Source organism: Elephas maximus, chromosome 4 (genome assembly GCF_024166365.1).
Source record: "Elephas maximus indicus isolate mEleMax1 chromosome 4, mEleMax1 primary haplotype, whole genome shotgun sequence".
NCBI lineage: Eukaryota > Metazoa > Chordata > Mammalia > Proboscidea > Elephantidae > Elephas > Elephas maximus.
In genome coordinates, this window is record NC_064822.1 from 127,552,124 (window position 1) to 127,572,719 (window position 20,596).

Here is a 20,596-nt window from a genome sequence, read left to right on the forward strand (position 1 = left end):
CATTTGAGTAACAGAGTAGTGATATCTGCAGAAGGTCCCTAAGGCTGGTGGAACCAAAGGCGCCTCCTACAATCCCACAAACCCCATCTACAGAAGGTCCCTTAGGCAGGTGGAACCAAGGGCACCTCCTACAATCCCACAAACCCCATCATGATCTGGGGAAAACAGTTAAGAGTTCCCTGGCTCCCAGGAGGAATATAGAAATGCTGATAGGACTGGTACACTAGAAAAGGCCTCGGTTTCAACAAGGTCAAGGACTACAAGGATCTCATGACCAGACATAATGGCAAGGTCCAAGACATCCAAATCAGCTGCCAGGATGACATTCAAAAGACCAAATGGGAAGAGTCTCATCTCACTGGATACCAGGGCACAACGCCCAGTTACCAAGGGTGCCAAGCTCTAAAGCAGTGGATTCAGTGAGAGTCACACAATGAACAAAATGCCCTTCACCCAGACACCATCTTGGGGACAAGGAAGGGGAAAACTCATGAGAAAGGGGAGAAGCCACCAAATGAGAATAGAGGACTTCTGTTAATGATGTGTTCATGCCCGGGGAAGACAAGTGACATCATACTGCTAAAACCAAGGTTTCACAGGAGTTCAAAGAGAAAAACAGTGATGGCATTACTTTTCACAGTACCACATTCACCCTGTAAAAGGAGATTTTGGTTTAGGCAAACAGTATCAAGTCACATGGAATTAATGTTGTTCATGTGAATGTACTGATTTTGTTTCATAGTTCTGTTTGTATTTCATTTGTAAAATCCTTTTCGGCTTTGTGGTTGCATGAGGGCTATAAGCATCAGGAGTTTACACCTAGTTTTACATGAGTACATATTTAAGAAAAAAATAAATGGAGTCAGCGGTGGAAATCAGCAAGAAATTTTTTTTCCCTGTGAAAGGGCTCCATTTTGATTTCAATTTGAGAAATAATGGCTTTTGGATATTGGAGTGAGGTCAGAAGTCTGAGCTGGAGAGAAGCAGAAACTGAACAGGGAGCAGCAAAGTCCACTCAGCATTTGAGCTGGACATTCCCAGCTACAGCCTGGAAAAGAGGCTGCCTCTGGGAACTGTGCACCATTGCAGCCACTGTAATTCAGTTGCAGTACTTGAGTTATGCTGTTATAAACTGGAGCCTGGTGGGGGGATCTCATAGTACCCTTGAACTTCATTTTAGAAGAATAAGAATTAAAGACTTTTTTTCATGAAAATTTCTAGTTTGTGAAACAGAAGCTATGCAAATAACACCCCCATCCCAAGATGGCCTGCAAGCAGACATATGTACTTTAAGACTCTACCCAACCTTCAGTCCTCAGTCTTTCAACAACTCCTCACCATTGTAATAAAACAGTAACTTCTACCTTTTAACATCACTCCAGGAGATCATCAGGCCAAGAGTCGTTCTAACCTTGCAGATGAGACAACCAAGGTCCCGAGGGGCAGTCTATGCCAAAAATGAAAAGAGCTAAAACACCTGAGAGAGGACTTAACCAGGTTTTCTAATTTTGACTCAAGCGTAAGGAAATATTAATGCTTTATTCACAGATAAAAATGTTGTTGTTCTAAGAAAACAATAATTAAAAAAACACCTAGTAAAATTCTATTACAGGGAAGACATTTCTATGAAATAACTACCATTTTTCTTTCAGTTTAAAGAAAAAACTTGTGCACATTAAGTTATCACGACCCAGCCTGGTGTTCCTCCATTTTTACATTATTCTACTAGATTTTTTTTTTTTTCCTCTTAGATTCTTTTTGGGTAAAGAAAAGGCAGTATGTGCTCAAAAGAACACCAGATTCTGTATCAAGACACCAGGTCTAATTAGTACTTGAACCAGAGACCTACCCCTTCATCTTTCCTGGTCACCCAGTCCTCTTTCTCAGTACCTCTGCCTGGCCTGGAACAGGGCAATAGCCTCCTACCTGATCCCCAGCCCCTCCAGTCCCTCTCTTCCAAACTTTCCTCCATGCTGCAAACCAAGATGATCTTTCTAAAATGCAAATCTGATCCTGTAGCTCCTCTATTGGAAGTCCTTCGATGAGTCCTCATTACCTGCTGGGTACAATTCTATTTAATCTGGCATATTACCAAAAAACCAAACCAAACGCAGTACCATCGAGTTGATTCCAACTCATAGCGACCCTATAGGAGAGAGTAGAACTGTCCCACAGAGTTTCCAAGGAGCGCCTGGCGGATTCGAACTGCCAACCCTTTGGTTAGCAGCCGTAGCAGTTAACCACTACACCACCAGGGTTTCCCTAGCATATAAAGACCTCTAGAATCTGGCCTTCTCTAGTCTCACCGTCCCTCACCCAGTTTACCAACCTTGTGGGATACCATACACATGTTCACATTCTACACTCCAGCCTCTGAAGAAACCAGTAGTGGCTCCTAGAATAGTTCGTTCCACAATGCTTTGGAACACACCGCACCCCCTGCCTTCCCACCACCTCCTCCCCCCATTTCCTCTCAACCTTCTAAACTCCTTTCTTCAAGTCTTTTAACACCTCCTCTGTGCCACCTCTTCTGATCGCTGGCCTCAGTAGCTTCCTTCCTCCCACCTATCCTCAGCACAGTCACCTCATCTACTCTGCTCCCTTAGCACTTATCTGTACCGGCGGAGGAGGCGGTACTGGGGTTAGCTCTCATATTCATAACTCTACAGCTCTACTTAATAATCCCCTTAGAAAAGGGAACCATGATCTTTTCATCCCCAACACCCATCGTGGCAGTTAGTGATCAACAGAAGTTTACTAAATATGTGAGATGTGCCCTTGGACACGTTTCCCCCTGCACTGGAGCATTTTCATCTTCATAAGAGAGTTGGACCACTCTATCAACATCTTTGGCCTCATAAGATACTGCATTTCAGTGTAGCTTTTCACAAAACTCTAGAACTTTCTTTTTACGAGTTTATGAGATTTTTAAACAAATAAACAGTTTAATCATCAGGACACACTGAAGTGTCAAGTTAATAGGTCTAGATCAAGATATCATAAAAATAACAACTCGGTTATTTGCCATTACTGAGCCCTGAACTACATGCAAGATACTTTCATAAATTCTCTACATTTGTTAATTTGATTTAACCCTCACAAAAACTCAAGGAGGAAAATGTTCCTTGTCCCCATCTTAAAGAGAAAACAAGGGCTTTAAGAAGTTAAAATGCCACAGAGCTAGTAAGCGCTTCAGTAGATTTAAACGCAATGTTGTCTGACTTCAACTCTCTTGTAAGAGTCACTGTGCTCGCACTAAGGAATTCATCTAAAACACAACCCTTGTCTTCTCCACATTCTACTCAACATCACCTAATTTGGTGTTTACAGTTCAATCACTGGTGAAACGAAAGGCAGTAAGAAATTAAATCAGATGCATTATAATTCTCAACATATTTAAAACTTTTCCATAAAACTGACAGCACCCTCTGGCCACTGACATACCTAAACAAGTAGGCTTCTTGAATATGGAAATTTGTATTGATAACTTCTTATATTTATACTTAGGGAACCTTTGGAGTTTAATAAGAAATAAACTTAAATAAAAGATAAAACAAGAGATTCAAATCCAGATTTTGGCTTTGAGTTTGAATGGCCCACTCTGTTGGACATGGTGCTGTAGCTCTTGTAATTGAAAATAAACTGATCAAATCCTAAATGCCTGCAGTCACACTGCCTAAGTTTAAAAACCCATAAGGTTCAAGTCTCACTTTCTTTACCAATATAAGTTGAAATTTCTTTTTGTCCATGAAAGAAGCCAATCAGGTTGCTGCAGAAGAAAACATGGTCTGAAGTTCCTCTGTTTGGCCACTGGGCCATCTGATAGGTAGCCAGGCTGAGAGTTCAGATGGATGGCTTTAATTAAATAAAATGTTGGCAAAAGGGCAAATGCACAATGGCTATTAAGAATACAGTACTTTCCTGTCCATCACAGTGAGGAAGAACACCCAATTCTTGTTAATTCTTGCTTCCATGGCAAATACTGTTTGAATAGAAGAAAAACTATATAATTACTTCAAGTCTTTGGTAGAAAAAGCCATTCATCTAAATGAGTTTATTTAAGTTTAGTCAAATAACTCTACTCAAAAATATGGTGGGTTTTAAATTGTTATTCTTCGAGCTATTAAACCTATCCAGCAAAATCTGTCAAAATCCCAAAATACACTTCGGAAGCATTTCCCCAGTGCGTATAACTGAAGAAATCTTCTGGTGAATTCTTAATGAAAGATTTGGTGGCAGTGTATTAAAATTCTGTCAAAAAATAAGATGCTGTAATTTTAATATAATGCTAGAAACTTCATCTCTGAAACTGTAACAACTTCTTTTTAAATTATCTCCTTAGATAATGGTGCTCTAAGTCTTGGCTTTAAAACTTTAGGCAAATTCATTAGTTCTCTGAGCCTGTTTCTCCATCTGACAGAGTAAGTGATAATACCTACCTTACAGGCACGTTGTAAGGACTGTACCAAGTAACACATGTGGGTCTTCTAATAGTGCCTGACACACAGCAGACTCTTGATGAGTATGGATTTCTGCTCTTCTCCTCACTACTCCCCCTTAAAACCCAAATTTCAAATTTGGCTTCTGGTTAAGCAAGTTGTGGCATAGCTCCTACCCCACCAGATCTCTTTGTGATGTGGGAAATGACCAAGATGTAATGAAGACACACTCCTTAAATCCTCCATGCTTTCTCAGATTTTTTTCAAAGTGAATCCTTCATGTCTCAAGAGATGCAAATACTGTCATTTGCCAAAATACAAGCAAAAATCCAGATATAATAATTACTACAACAGAAGTCCAAAGAGAGGTTCTCAAGCTCACTTGTAGATCTCCAAAACTTATGAGAATAAAAAGGTGAGGGATGTGAGACATACAAAATGCATACATTGTCCCATGGTGAATATGCATGCTTACATAAAATGCATTTATCACATCTATATGAGATAATATTCATATACTCATTCAGTCTTAATAAAAATTAGAGAAAACGACAATATTTTTCTGTTACCCAGTAATAAAAAATTCCAGAAGAACGTTTGAGTATCTATATATATACATATTACACACATGTACATCTACACACACACACACACACACACACCCCTGTGTGTGTGTGTCTTCCTGAGCAGGATGTTTGATTACATATCCTTACTACACATTTTAAACTGCAATTAACATTTGCTAACCAAGACCACACAATTCAGAAGGAAAGCTACAATGCAATAAAAAGGCACCTATCCCTTTATACTGAAATTTTCTTCAAAAATTATATGTTTATTATACATGGTCAGCTAAGAAGCAAACATAAAACAACTGTTTTATTAAATAGAACAGTTTCAGCATCATCTCTCATCTCCCAAAACATTCACCCAAAAGTGTATTACAGGGGTTCTAAATGGATTGGGTTTAGCAACTCAGGCAGAAAATCGGGTGGGGGGGGCAGAGAAATGTGCCCTGAATTTTAATAGCATGTCATCATACATGGGTAAGTCTTAACATGTCATTTTAGAAGTGACTACATGACTGCAACAACCCATATGTCACGGATTCTCTGCTCAGCACCGCGGGCAGGGCAGCAGCAATAGCTCACTCAGTGTAATCTTGACAAAAGCCTTCAAGACGAACCGAAGTTACGAATAGTGTGTACATACTGTCTAAAATTATACAGATTAGCCAAATCTCTCTTTATATGTGACAATACCAATAAAGCTCATTCCTTCAATCTCTGAGTTAAGATTAGCATTTTTAAAAGAGCAATGCTAAGAAATATACTCATTCAAATATATGGTCCTTAAAGAACTAGCATCTTACACTAATTTGTGCTAAGCTCATGAAAAGATTTAGCTAAATAAAATCTACATGAAAAGATGTTATGCTAGAGTATTCTCCATAATAGGTTTTAGAATGTTTAAATGTAAATTGGGAGGGTGGTGGAAATAACAATGGCTGTATCGTTTTATATAGGAACATCAACTCAACGGCACTGGGTTTGGTTTTGGTTTTATATGAGAACAACCAGCCTTAGAATTTAACAGTAATAGTAAGATACTAGAAGCTGACTTTTTGGTCAATGTTATCCCCAGATAAAATTAGGAATGTATTTGTTTCCTCTACATTCACTATTTTCTTGACCAACCTGACAGTTTCATCTTTCTGTTTATATTTAATAAAGACCTAATTCAACATTATTTGAATCACTTAAATTTTCTAGTTCTAAGGAAAAAGGTCAATATAATCCAATTTCAAATACAAATAGAAAACATTGCTCCTCACTTTCAGTTAAATTCTTCCAAAAGGACAAGCCAAGCTCAAGTGTGTCCTCTGAAATATGCAATAAAAGTCACGTAAGCAGTTCAGTTCATTCATATACATATACACATATATACACTGTATACATATATACACAACAACACCCACATACACTCTTGAAATACAAACACAAACACCAGGTGGGCAAGGAGATTTCAAAAAAAAAAATTAAAAAGCAAGACCTCAAAAAAAAAAGGCACAACTGAACAAAATCTAATTGTTTAGGAAAGCATCTCATAATATAAGCAAGAACAAGAATCCTTTAAAGTGAAAAAAGACACCAAGCAACAAACGTTCCCTGTTTGCTCCAGTTGGAGGAGATAAGGCAGAATATCCAATATTCGACTCAGATTTTTATGCACTGGAGGAATTTCAGTCTTATCTCCACCAAGCAGATTAGGCAATCATCTTCCAAAGTTACCATATATTTCTAAAAGACATCCAAGTACAGCTAGTCACAATCCAAAAACCTACCCATTTTAGCATTCTGATAAAACTTGCTGGCAGCACTCTTTCTTTTTTTTTAAAAGCAAACTGATACATCTAATGCCGAGTGTACTGTGACATTTAGTTGATAGGACAGACACTCCATGCCTGACAGAATGTTAACATTGAGTGCTTCTACCTGGTTATAAATCATCAGTACCGCTATTTGCAACTTCTAAGATACAGTTTACTAAAGGAACAAGCAGCAATATTTCTAAAGCCCGGGTGCCTTTGGAGTGGGTAAACATAAGGTCACCTGCCAGAAAGTGTGCTGGAAAATCAGTGCAATGTATCTAATAAGGAAGTGGTTAAAAAGGGATGAACTCCCTGAGTCATTAAACAGGATCTAAACCAAAGACAGGTTGTGCCACCTAGAGAAAAACTGGAAATCAACATTGGTTCCGAGTGGTAAGCGTCATTACAAACCCCTGAAACTTTCGACATGCCCCATAGCCAAACCACCAGCCATACCAGCTCATCAAAGCTGTTGGTTCAAGCTCCCCTGACAACTCCGCTTTCTTCACACAACAGATTGGCCCCCTCCTGCTTTCCTCACCCTCCCACCCATGCAGCACCATTTAACCTCAGCACCGACTGTTGCCATAGCCCAAGGAGACCCTGCATCCTGAAACCTACCTAATTCTAAAGCAGATTCCTGAAAGCTAAGGCAGGCCAGGTGGGAGGAGCAGAAGAATAAACTGGTGGACATTGCCAGCTAGGGTCCCTCTGGATGCCAGCAGGGCCAGGGCATACACTCTTCTAGCCCCCATGGGGCCTGTATAGGAAATTCTGGTGCACTCAGTATATCATATCCAGGTTACCAAGCTGAAGTCCCTGGCCAACCTCTGCACAAACTAAACACCATAAAATGGCCTCAATAGAACCAAACCTTTAAGGTGCAAAAGGCCTTCAACTTATCCTCTGCAAGTCACTTAAAACTAAAGTGCCCAGCACACTTGTATCGCTGAAACACAAAAGGTCTACAAGCACCCTGGCCTGGAAAGCAGGCTTTTACAAAGAAAATAGACAGTAATTAAGAAAAGCCCGCAGTCCTGCGGTATTAACTTGACAGCGAGGACTGCGCTGAGGCATAACTCATCTCCCAGGCAGTACTGCCAGCCCCAGACCCTCAGCCAAGAGACAACCTTTCCCTTCTCCTCTCCTCCTCCAGAGACCTGCGGCAGCGCCCCCTTCCCGTCCCCACGCTCTTCCTCCTCCTCCTTTATGAATTTCCAGCAACTTTGAGCTTGGCAGCACCATGGCAGCCTAGCCTGAGGCGAGGACGCCGGGAAGGCGGCCGCGGGAGGAGGAGGAAAGTTTGAAAACTCAACTTGGAAAAGGCTGCAGGACCCCCCCCCCCACCACCACCACCACCAATACGCCAGCACCCACCCACAGAAAGTCGCTCGGGGGCTCCACATGCGAGCGGGCCCTGGAGAAGGTGGAGTTTCCCCTAAGTCCAAGCCAAAAAATCTTTCCTCAAGCGTGAAGTTCCCTGGTGCAGCACCCTTCCTCCTGCCCTCCCCACCCCCGCACCCCCCCCCCAAATAAACCGCCCAGAGTTCGCAAGACACCACCTGGATTCGCCCGCGGCCCCAGAGGGCGCGGCGCCCCTCCCCCGCCCGCCCCTGGACAGGTCGGGAAGGAGCCGGGGGCGAGGGGGCACCCTGGGCGCCCCCAGGCCCAGACGCCCCTTCCCTGCCTTTCCCCGCCCCGTCGCTTCACTCACCTCTCTCCTGCTCCTCCGCCTGCAAGCAGATGGGGATATTCTTCTTCCAGCCGGGCATGGTGTCTGCTCCTGGCGCTCGCTCTCGGGCTCGCTCTTTCTCGTTCCCTTTCTCCGGGTCTCGCCGCTCCTCCTCGTTCGCCCTCTCGGGCCGGCCGCAACGCGCTCGGGGCTGTTCACCAGGGCTGGGGCGCCGAGGCGGCTCCCGGGCACATCGAGGCGGCGCCGCGCGCTCCGCGCTCGCCTCAAACTCGCCGTTGGCTCCGGGCGCGGCGGCCGGGCCGGACCGGACCGGACCGGAGGAGCTGCAGCAGCTGCTGCCGCGGTGTGGGCGGGAGGCCGGGCCGGGGGCGGGGGCCTCGGGGAGGGCGGCCGGGCGGGGGGCGCGAGCAGGCCGAGAGCGGGGGACTGCGGAGCCCCCGGGAGGTGGGCGCCGGCGGGAGGAGTGGGCTTGCGCCGCCGCCTCTTTCCCCTCCTCCTCTTTCTCCTCCTTCTTCCCCTTCCTTGTCTCTCCGCCGCCAGCAGGTGGGACTCGGAGCCGCCGCCGCCGCCGCACAAAGCTCCACCGGCGGCAGAACTGAGGCTGCGGGCTCCCCGGGCGCCTCTCAGCGGAGCCTCCCCTGAGACGCGCGCGAGGCTGAGCGGGCACGAAGGGGGCGCGCGCGCTCACACCCTCCGCGCCCCGGGCGGTCGGCCTGCCAGGCGCGCCTGGCCCGCCAGGTACCTCGCTGGCACAGAGCCGCGGGTGCGGAGCCCACGCCGCTCCCCCACAGCCGCCACTCCCTCCCTCCCAAATCCAAACTGGCAGCTACCACCGTTTTAGGCTAAGACCTCGATGAAGTAGGGGGCTGTATCCCTCCCTCTAGTCCCTCCTCCTCGCAGCTCTCCCCCCTCCCCCCCCCACTGTCGCCCCCTCTTCGAAGTTGAGACTTACAGCTACGGGTTCGCTAACTTTGCCCTCAACTAAGGGAAATAACAACTTCGGAGATGGTCAACGCTGGTCCTAGGAAAGCGTTTTTTTGCCGGCGCGGGGGGGGGGGGGAGGGGAGGGGCGTGACTGGAGAACCTCTTTTGTTTTAAGTGATGCAAGGAGACTGGCTGAGTGAATACTGAATCGCTGTCTTCAAGTATAAGGAGGGTTTTATGATCAGGTTTTATGGTTAGTTTCTTCCGCTTGTCATAGGCTCAAAGCATCAGAGAATAAGGGGGGAAGGGGAGCTTTACAGTACAGCCTGGAAGATTCTGCCTGGATATGGGGGCGCTTCCTTGTGGTTTGAAAATAAAAATGCTTGGGGCGGGGGGGTCCTGACAGTCTTCCGGATGACACTTGGCAACTGTGTCCCCTGAGGGGATATGACATCCATCTACCTCAAGGCTGGGGGCCTGGCTAGATAATACCTGTCTTCACCTCGTGAGTGTCTGATGTGGACCAAAGAATCTGGGGGCCCTAAGGCTAGGATGTAAACCCTGGTGGCGTAGTGGTTAAGTCCTACGGCTGCTAACCAAAAGGTCAGGTCGGCAGTTCGAATGCGCCAGGCGCTCCTTGGAAACTCTACGGGGCAGTTTTACTGTGTGCTATAGGGTCGCTATGAGTCAGAGTCTACTCGACGGCAGTGGGTTTGGTTTTAGTGGGAAGGCTAGGACTACTGGTTTGTAGCTGTTGGGGGCCAACCTCTGCACTGTGGTGAGTGTCTGTCCTGCAGTTTATTTTGGCCTCAGAAGGAACTGCAGTTTGCACTCCCAAACTGAGGACACAGCTCATGCCAGCCTTTTCTTTCTCTTCCCTTGGAAACATAATAATACAGCTGGAGAAATGTAATAACTACAGAAGCTGGAAAGATAGAATCCTCTTTTTCTTGCCACTGCATAAGCGGTCTTATCAGGCAAAGATGTTTGCTTCTGCTGCTGCCCTGTGGTTGGGTGACCATATGTCATTGCAGATGGCTCCGCTGCCAAAGACAAGTGGCTGTCTGTCCTAAGCAAAGGAGAGGCCCTGGCCGAGAAGCTTCAAGGGTGAAGGAACTGGAGGGCTAAGTAAAAGGCAGAGTCTAACCAGTGCGGGGAGTTATTAGTAAAAGTCCTGTCTGAGCTGCTCAAATCTTCTTTCCAGATTCTGAGAAGTAAAATCCAGAAAATCAGTATAAATGTTGGACCTATTGCACTTAAATGGGTCACCCTCCATCCTGAAATAAACAAGACTCCTTAAGTCTCTAGTCTTGTTCTAACTTTGTTTCAAGACTTACTCACCCACCTCATTTGGATAAAGGCATTTGTCATTGATTCCCCCAAAAGAACAAGGCCAGCTTCACTATGACCAGGGCAGCTGGTGGATGTATACAGGCAAAGGCCTAGGTTTTGATATGTAGCAATGACTGCAACATTGGCCGTGCTTACTTTTTTTTATGGAGTCAGAATCGACAGCAACGGGCTTGGCTTTTTGGTTTATATAGCATTTTGTATGTGTGTGGTTATTGAAACAAGCATAATTCTGGAAGACCTACAAACTCAACTGGTATTGACTGAACCACACACATATGATTACATTGCAACTAGCAGTGTAATTGTCCTGCCAAGATGAGTGACAGATTATAGTTGAAAGAGAGTTCTAGCTCACAACTGTCATCTCATTAATAGTATTTTAGCCCAGATAGGTGAAATCCCTACTATGTGTTAGACTTGTCTAAGAGCTAGGGATATAAGAAGGAGTTTAAGTGACGTAAACCGTTTGCATTCGATGACTAACCTAAAGCTTGGCGGTTCAAACCCACCCATGGTACTGCAGAAAAAAAGGCCTGGCTTTCTGCTTCCATTGAGATTACAGCCAAGAAAACCCTATGAAGCAGTTCTACTCTGTAATAATGTACCCATGAGTCAGAATCTACTTGATGGCAGCTAGCAACAATGCAAGATCAAAATAATTTTTATACATTCCCCTGTCTGTTAATAATCAAGTATGATTTTACAGAGTATACAACTGAGACAGGTAAAGAAACTCTTTAAGGAATGTATTCCACTTCAAAACATTTATTGTCTAAACACTCCTTCAGCAATACCCAATGCTTTGTATCATCTTTGTATGTTACACCTAAGTTACCAACTAGGCTCTTAGTTTTGGCAAGAGGAAATATGACTTACCTCTTTGTCACCCAAAGCCAAGGACAGTAAGCACTAAGTAAATGATGGTCAATGATGATGGAATTTAACCTCATTTGGGCTACCCTACCACACCACCCCAGGGAAATAGATGTTAATGAATCCTTTTGATGAGGCTGCTGAGATATTTGATAGTATCAATCCAGAAAAAAGACTAAATCACTGAACACTTATGTCTGATATATTTGGTTCTGTTGTGTGAAGTCATCTCATACTCAGAGCATCTTATATATAAATCTATTTCAAGGAAGTTGTAGGACTATCAGGACCTTTATGAAGAAATCTACCAGTCACTAAGATATCTTTCTCCTTTATTAAATTTGAAAATCAGGGTCCTCTAAATACTACAGCTTCAGCTGCAATTGTAATGTCTGTTTCTAGACACCATTTCACTTACACTAAGAATTTGTGATCCTTTTTGAAATTTTTCCAGGTTTTTGTGTGATTTTGAATGGCTTTGCAGTCTGGGTTTACATAATTCAATATTAATTGTTTTACCTTAACAAGGTGTACAGTTGATTGCAGAGGTCATAAGATAGACTCCTAAAAGTTGCCCTGATTCATCTCCTTTTCTGTTTGCAATTCTCAAAATAAAGGGATAAGGTACATTCTTTTACTGTTAGTACCTCCCTTACCTGATAGAAAAGGAAAAAAAAAAAATTTTGTAAACTAAAAGCTTTAATTTTACTGTTTGATCATCTTTGTCAAGCTATGTGGATACACTCAGTCCATTAAAGAACTGAAAATCTGTGTGATAGAAAGAGTGGCTTCCCTTTCATTTCCTTTGTGCTCTGATAACTGAGCTTCCATCTCCTGCTCACAGAGCCCTCACTCTAACAGAGTGTTATGACTTCTTGGGACTGAATTTCGGGATTTTGAGGAGTCCCCCAGGAGATGTAAAATCCCAGCTGTTGTCTTGGATTGCTCCAGGGCCTAAAAAAAAAATCCACAACATATGTATTTTTAATCGTGAATTGACTTTTTAGGAACACAGACACTGCATACTAACCAGACACCTGAAAGTTTCACCACTCCTACCAAAAACTACCACTTCTTTTCTCTTGCATGCAGGGAATTTGGAAACCCTTTTAACACCTAATATGCACTCCTAGCAGGTACCCCTGGAGTCCTTTAGATATTGTTAACTCACTTTTAGCTGCAAAGCCCTCTTTGAACATTTAAAATGAAAGAAGTTTCCTTGGATAGTTTATCTTCAGCGGGGGCGCGGTGAATAAAGAGAACAGAAAGGAAACAGAATGAATCCAAGTTGTTTTCACTTTAAAATCTTCAATTAAGAGAACGTAACGGGAAATGGAAAACAAGGGAGAAGAAGCTAGCTATAACATGAATAATTTAAGTAAGGCCTGGGTGTAAAAGCAAAAAAAAAAAAAAGTTCATCTAAGCGAAATATTAGAATGTGTTCAAAAGTGGCAATGCAGGGCATAGGGGTTGGAGTCAGACCTATGTTCAATTCCTTGCTCTACCCCTTAGGAGCTCTGTGGGCCAGGCTCTTTATTTAACTCATGAATCATGTGTTTCCCAATATTTTTTTTAACTGATATAGCAACGTTGTGGCGAGGTCTAAATGAGCTTATATAGCAATGTACTTAGCACAGTACCTGAATCATGTGTTTCCCAATATTTAAAAGGTAGTACTGATATAGCAACATTGTGGCGTGGTCTAAATGAGCTTATATAGCAAGGTACTTCGCACAGTACCTGATACGTAGTTAGCTGTAGCTGAAAAAATTAATGCATTGGGGGAAAAAAGTTACATAGAGCAGACTTAGAATTCATGAGCTGCACATCAAAAAATACAAGAGCTCCCTAAAAGTATATGCAAAATTTTGTATATATGTTTATGCCCCCCCGCCTCACACTCTTAAGGAGAAAGTCCATAGCTTTCATCAATTTCTCAAAGGAATGCTTAACCCAGTAAGAAGACAGAGGTCCCTGGTAAACACGAGATGAAGGCTCCATTAATATATAATTAACTTTAAGTTTTGCTAAAGAAAGGAAAGCGTTAATAAAAAAGATTTACCTTCCTAGCAGAGTATTAGGGTTACCAAAACCCAGTGCCGTGGAGTAGATTCTGACTCATAACAACCCTATAGGACAGGGTAGAACTGCCCTACAGAGTTTCCAAGGAGCGCCTGGTGATTCAAACTGCCAACCCTTTGTTTAGCAGCTGTAGCACTTAACCACTACACCTCCAGGGTTTCCATATTAGGGTTACTAACGCTTAAAATCTCCATTCTCTTTCTGTTTACATTCAAACTTTTCACAGAATCATCGATACTCCTGACACTCAAGTTTTCAACTAAACTGCAACTTGCCTCAGTAAAAGGAATGATCATCATCATTTTGGACACCTGAGGCAAAAAACCTGATGAACATTTTTACTCAATCCCAAATCTCCAACTGGTTACCAAGTTCTTTCGAATCAACCCTTAAAATAATTCTAGAATCTCTCTTATTTTCCGTGAACTTTGTCCTGCCTGATTCATGCACTTATTATCTTTCTCCTGGGCAAGCCTGTAGCCTCCTCCTGGTTCAGCTATTCAGCCTCTCCTCTCTCCAAACTGCACCACCTTCAACTTTGATGTTGTTTCCCTTTTAAGTAAAACACCAAACTGCCTTTCTACTCTCTTCAATCTTCCAATAACGGCTTAGACCTTTCCCGTTATGTCTTCTGCCAGTCTGCTCCGCGCACATACCCTTCCTTCATTCCTTCCTTCCTTAAACTACCCTCCAATACCTTCTTAAACCCCCTCTACCCTGCATTACCTCCATCCCCTAAACACATCATGTGCTTCCAAACCTTTATATCTTTGCTTATCAGAACTAAAATAGTTTGCATGCCTGAAGCTGAGAGAAGTTACCTTACAACTATTACATGCTGGAGTCAGAATTTGAACCCAGGAGTGGAGAGTTCTAAAGTTTATTATCTTTTCACCGCACATTGAACCACCTACCTCTACTAAGAATGCTGCACCCACTTTCATTTCTAACCATTTCTCATCTTTTACGGCCCTCTCAAATTCTAGCTCTTCTCTGAATCTTGGTTTATCTTATTTCCTCAACACTCTGTGCTACCATATCCCTTTGTTTACAGTACACTGTTGTGGCTAAGAAGGAGCCCTGGTGGAGCAGTGGTTAAGCACTTGGCTGCTAACTAAAAGCTCAGTGATTCGAACCCACCAGCTGCTCTGTGGGAGAAAAATGTGGCAGTCAGCTTTCATAAAGATTTCAGCCTTGGAAACTCTATGGGGCAGTTCTACTCTGTCCTATAGGGTTGCTATGAGTTGGAATCAACTCAGTAGCAATGGGTTTGGTTTTTTTGGTTTGGTTGTATGTTGTGTATGAGCCTTATCTATGCTTATGTGTAAGTCTTATCTGTATTCTAAGTTTCTATAGGGAATTAAGTGTTAGGCAAGCAGATTCTGGAGTCTAGGTTCAAGTCCCAGGTTCTCCACTTACTGTGTGATCATGTGAAATTATTTACTTCTCCCTACCTTCATTTTCTTATCTGTAAAATGGGGATAATAATAGGACCAATCTCATAGTGTGCTTGGGCAGATTGAATGAGTTACTACATGTAAAGCATTTAGAGCTATGCCTGGCACATAGGGAGAATTCAATAAATTTTAGATGCTATAATTTTCATCATAGGAATGTACCTTATGCTTCTTGGCATTGCAACAGGCGCCAGGCATTGCACCTCATAAATGGTGCATGCCCAATGGATACTTGCTGAGTGAATGAACATTGAATAGTTTTCACCTCCTAAACAAATCTCCAATGATCAAGAAGACCTAGGTCATAAATGCACTAGTGATGGAATTTTTTTTTTTCAATAAGGCTTTAAAATACGTATAAAAGAAAGCTTTTAGGTCAGAATGGTGAACAATGACTATTATTATTATTACAAACCAGAGCAAAAATGACTAATCGAATAGGGGACTAGGTGTAAATAAGCGTATCTCAAGGAAAATAGGTGGTTTCTACCTTCATGAAGAAAAGCTTCTAATAATGAATTCAGGTTTAGCCCCTTGAGTACCTAAAAAATTAGAGTGATAAAGTGATTAAGGAACTGACTTTAGAGGAGAAATTGAGGCAGCTAGCTACATCTGGTATAGATTGACAAAGCAACGACTAAGAGCTTTCTCGGATGAAATTTATAGGATCGGTAAAGGAGTAAACACTAAAAAGGAAAAGGAATTACTTATAATGTCGGCAGGTGATAAATAAAAACAAAGGAAGAAAGGAAAGCTTAGGCTGGTCAAGAGGTAGTTTAGACATACTGCTGATGAGTAGTGAAAACCACTGACTAGAAAACCCTGTGCACTCACCTACTCTACTGGTCAGCATACTTTTTTTTTTTTTTAGACTGATACAATCATTTTGCAAAGCAGCTTGGCAATACAGCGAAACCTGTGAGAACCGGAACTCCCCGGGACTGCCTTGTTTTTCCAGGTCTTGAAAGTTTTCCGCCTTTGACAGGGTGCTGTCTTACCACTTTTCTATCACTCGTTTTAGTGGAAAATATTTGAGACTTCCTTCTCTGATGGGTTTCCGCCTTACACAGGTTCCGGCATTTGCAGGTTTTACTAGATACGGGAAATACACACATTTCACCTAGTCAAGCTATTTCTGGAAATTCTTCCTAAGGAAATAATTGAAGATGAAGATAAAAGTTTATGCTTAAAGATGTTTATCAAATCTTTATTTGCGATGACAAAAAATTGAAAAGGCCCTAACTGTCCAACGGTAGGGGATTGTTTACATAAGCCATGTTGACTGTTGTGAAACCGTTAATCATCATGACTTTAAAAGACAGCAGATATAAAATTCAGCAAAAAGGAGGGTTACATATACTATATTCCATAGATTCAAAGCTGCATGGTTTTTTTAAAAATATTTTTACATGTCTAAAATCAGAATGTTTATTGTAGTTTCATTGCCTGTGTATGTGTATTAAAACTTGCAGTTGGGGGACATCAGTTTGAAGGCACGTTCTGGAGATAATAACACTCTTTCAGGAAATACTGCATCACCAATATCTAGCAGAGAGAAAGGAAGATTGTGTGGGAAAACACAAATATTGAAGAGGCTGAATCATACAGTGAGTCAGAAGAGTTGAAGTTTGAATGTGACGTTTTACTAATACCTAACGAATTAATTTCACTTATTTTTTCTATGTAAGCTCCATATTGATATTTCATGTTTTTTTTATGTCTAGAGGACTTCCCTCAATAAGTAAAAAAAAAAGTATAAAATAATAATTCTAAGTGGTGAAGCGTTATTTCATAGTTTATTGGCAGTGTTTTCTTTTTTTTCTTAATAGTTCATAAAATACTGCTGTTACTACAGACAACCTCCTAGATAATGAGAAACTCTATGTACAGAAAATACAAATCGAAGTATTTTTAATTGGGGAGAAATATATCAAAATATGTTCTCTCTGGGCATTAGCATCATCTACAGGTTTAATTTTCCTTTTTTAACACAGTTTTATATTTTTCAGTTGTTATAAAAGAGCAATAATATGTATTTAATAGGACTTTTAATAAGTATAGCTTTTATAAACAGTGATGGAAACAAATGGTTGAAGATGAGATTTCTTCTTAAGCTAGTCTGGGATTAGATTATCTATAAGCAATTCTGTAGCGAATGGGCTAAGAACTGGAAATTTGGAAGTCTGAATTTCATTCTCGTTTCTGTCAGCCTAATCGTTTACAAATCCTGTGAGTTTTCTAGGATTTCGCTATCCACCTATGTAAGAAATACAAGATAGTGCTCACTCACCTACTTCAGAGTAACAGTGAGTGAACACCTGAAATGAAACAGATTATATCATAATTGCAGGGAGTCCCAGCAGAGTATGAACAAAGCATTCTGTGAAGACAAATCTATCTCCCCTTTAACTTATCACTAAGCAACATTCATTTCCACACTTGCTATGGGGGCCCAGGCCAGCCAATCTATTGAAATCCCCAGGAATCCCAGCCTCAGATCAGTTTCCATCTGATGTATCAAAAGATTAAAAAAAAAAAAATCCCCTTAGGGATTTGGAAGCTTATTTATTTTTATAACCTGCAAATTTCGTCTCAGCATTCCACCAAAGCACCTGACACATATGTATTATGCATGTGTGAGCATTTGTTTATATTCTCTTTGACTTTTTAAAATCTGTTCAATGAGCCTTTTCATTCTACATTTATTATATACGATGTTTCATTAAGATCCATGGATAGAGTCGCTCCTAGTTTATATTTACATTATTTAAGCACTACAAGTGATATTTGCTACCGGTTATGTAGATGGGAAATAACTTACAAGATTTATGATGTGATTTTCTTTCTTGCATTTGATAACTGAGTTGCCTCTTGATTTTTATTTATGTCCTGAATGATAATCAGCCCCTTCCATTTGCCCACCCACACAGTTGCCTAAGCTTTAAGAAAAACAGTGTAGCTGGAAATGAAGATAGGGGAAGAAATAACTGCACTCAATTCAGAATGATAAAAAAGTCAGCTCCTCCTAGAATCTGTGAGGCAGGTCAGCTTCCAAAAAGAAATACCAACTCGCATTTTGTAAGTGAAGAAGCAGGAATTCCTAGGGCTTGACTCAGAAATTACCCTAACGCTGTACTATGCAGTTAGCCCCGTGGGAAATGAGAAAAGACCTATACTATGCAAATGCCTATGAATGATTACCAGGCAACCAAAGGATTTATTTCAAAATTGTAAGGAACAGTGGGCAAGATAAGCAAGAAAAAAAATGAGACTGTCACAACAATTGGTCTCTATTTGCCTGGAGTAACAGAAGAAAGAGAGTCATAAATAGAAGGAAAGTATGGAATGTGAGACTAATTCCCTCCATGAAGAACTACTGCCTTCTCTGCCATGAGACCAGAAGAACTGGATGGTGCCTGGCTATCATTACTGAATGGTTTCATCAAAGATTCTACAGAAAAGAACCTTTAATCAAGAGATGGGAAATACAGAACAGAATTTCAAATTCTCATGGAATCCAAATTTCCTGGAGCCATGGAGGGTGAATGAACTCTTGAAACCACTGCCATGAGATAATCTTTAAACCTTAAACCAAAAATATCTCCTGGAGTCTTCTCAAAACTAAGCAGTAGTTTAGCTAAACCAGTAAAGAATGTCTGCTTTGAGCATTGAACTCTTTTAAAATCTGTCTACCTGGGGTCAAATTGATAACAGCAACTGGAAACTTAGGGGGCAGTGAGTTTATGTTATGGGGGAGGAACAACTTGGAAAAGGAGGGTGAGGATGGTTACACAACTCAAAGAATGTAATCAATGTCACTAAATTGTACGTGTAGAAAATGATGAATTGGTGTATGTTCTGTGTATACTCTCAACAAAAACAACAACAAAAATAAAACAAATTATTTTTTAAAAAGTGACTATCTACAGTCACCCTGAAGTCTAACAGGAAACAGGCCAAATTGCAAATTAGTCTGTATGTGAGGGAAAATGCTTCCTTCTTGTGAATGGACTGTAGCAGATCCAGGCTTGTGAAAAGGGAAAATTATAAACAAAGAAGTTTCAGGAAAGACAGCATTCCTAAATTCACTAAGTCATTAAGTGAATTTTACATTATAACTCAAGTGGTGGAATTAAAAAAAAAAAAGCAGAAAAGCAAAACAAAAAATCCCCAACAGACGCTAAGTGATACGTCATGAAGGTATCTCTTCGGGGTCACAGTAGATTCTCACACGGCCCAAACGTTGAATTTTACCAAGCAAGCAATATTGCTGAACTTCATTTTAGCAAAGTGCAGTCCATATTCTACTAATGAAACTTAGACTACAGTATCCTCTCTATCTGTAATTTAGTTCTATTTTTAACTCATTGCAGAGTTCCAGTTAATATTCTAGTGTTTTATTTTTGTTAGTCATTTTACTTTGAGGCTGCCCCTTGCCTTTCAAATTCTGACCCTTGTCAAAAAACAAACAAACACAAAGTTGCTGTCAAGTGAATTTTGACTCAAGGTGACCCCATGAGTGTTAGAATAGAACTATGCTCCATAGAGTTTTTAATGTCTGCTTTTTTGGAAGTAGATTGATTCCCAGGCCTTTCTTTCAAGGCATCTTCAGGTGAACTCGAACAGCCAACCTTTCTCAGCACCTTCTTCTTCATCACTGCTATTTGTTCTCTTTCTTCCTGGAGCCTTCCACAATGTCACTTCAAGATAGAGACCTTTTGTACTTCCTCTCCTCCGCCCCCAAATGGCACCTGTTCCTTTTGTAATCTCTGCTTACTAAGTGACAGATAACTAATCTGATAAAACTAACCTATGCCAATACGCTAGTAATCACTAATGTGCAAACGGAAGCAGGTTAGTTTCCTATCTTTTTTTCCTCCCAGGAATTTTTACTGTGACTTTTAAAATAATGCCTTAATTCAAAGAGGTTGTGTTCACAACGGTTATTTTGGGTAAGACATTAGACCTGTGGCGAAATAGGACAGCCTCTTTGTTATTCTTCCAGCCACGACAAAGGGAGTGATGTCACTGTACACAAGGATAGTAGTTGATGAATTTTGACTGTTTTATTATGAATGATTCTGCAACAGTTGTGCTCAGAGCTACTGTAGGTTCAGCACTAGGTTAAACTCTAGAGAAATGCCATGTAAAGTGCCTTGCATTTTCACGTCTTAAAGGTTAAGATATTTGAACTCCCTATTTAATTGGCATATATTTAAAATTTCCCTGCAACAGTAAAAGAAAGATTTGGGGGATTAAACTGCTGCCATGTACAACCAACATGTCTGAAAAATTCGTTAAAATGGCACTTTAATTTTGACAGAGTTGAACTACTGGGAAAATTGATTGTTTCTCACTTGAGCTTTGGAGAAGTCATTAAGGTTTTCATGGTTTATGGCAAATT

The 20,596-nt window shown here is 41.5% G+C and overlaps 1 protein-coding gene across 5 annotated transcripts in view; it reads right to left on the reverse strand.

Annotated features, from left to right (window-relative positions):
- Window positions 1–9,260, reverse strand: part of GRIP1 (glutamate receptor interacting protein 1) — a 791,276-nt gene extending 782,016 nt beyond the window's left edge. For 4 of the 5 annotated variants that reach the window (XM_049883804.1, XM_049883798.1, XM_049883799.1 and 1 more), the window contains exon 1: window positions 8,525–9,260. In XM_049883804.1, the coding sequence (XP_049739761.1) occupies window positions 8,525–8,582 (58 nt within the window). In that variant the 5' untranslated portion in view covers window positions 8,583–9,260. The remainder of the gene's footprint in view (window positions 1–8,524) is intronic. The other variant, XM_049883802.1, reaches the window with a different exon arrangement.
- Between the last annotated feature and the right edge of the window lie 11,336 nt (window positions 9,261–20,596).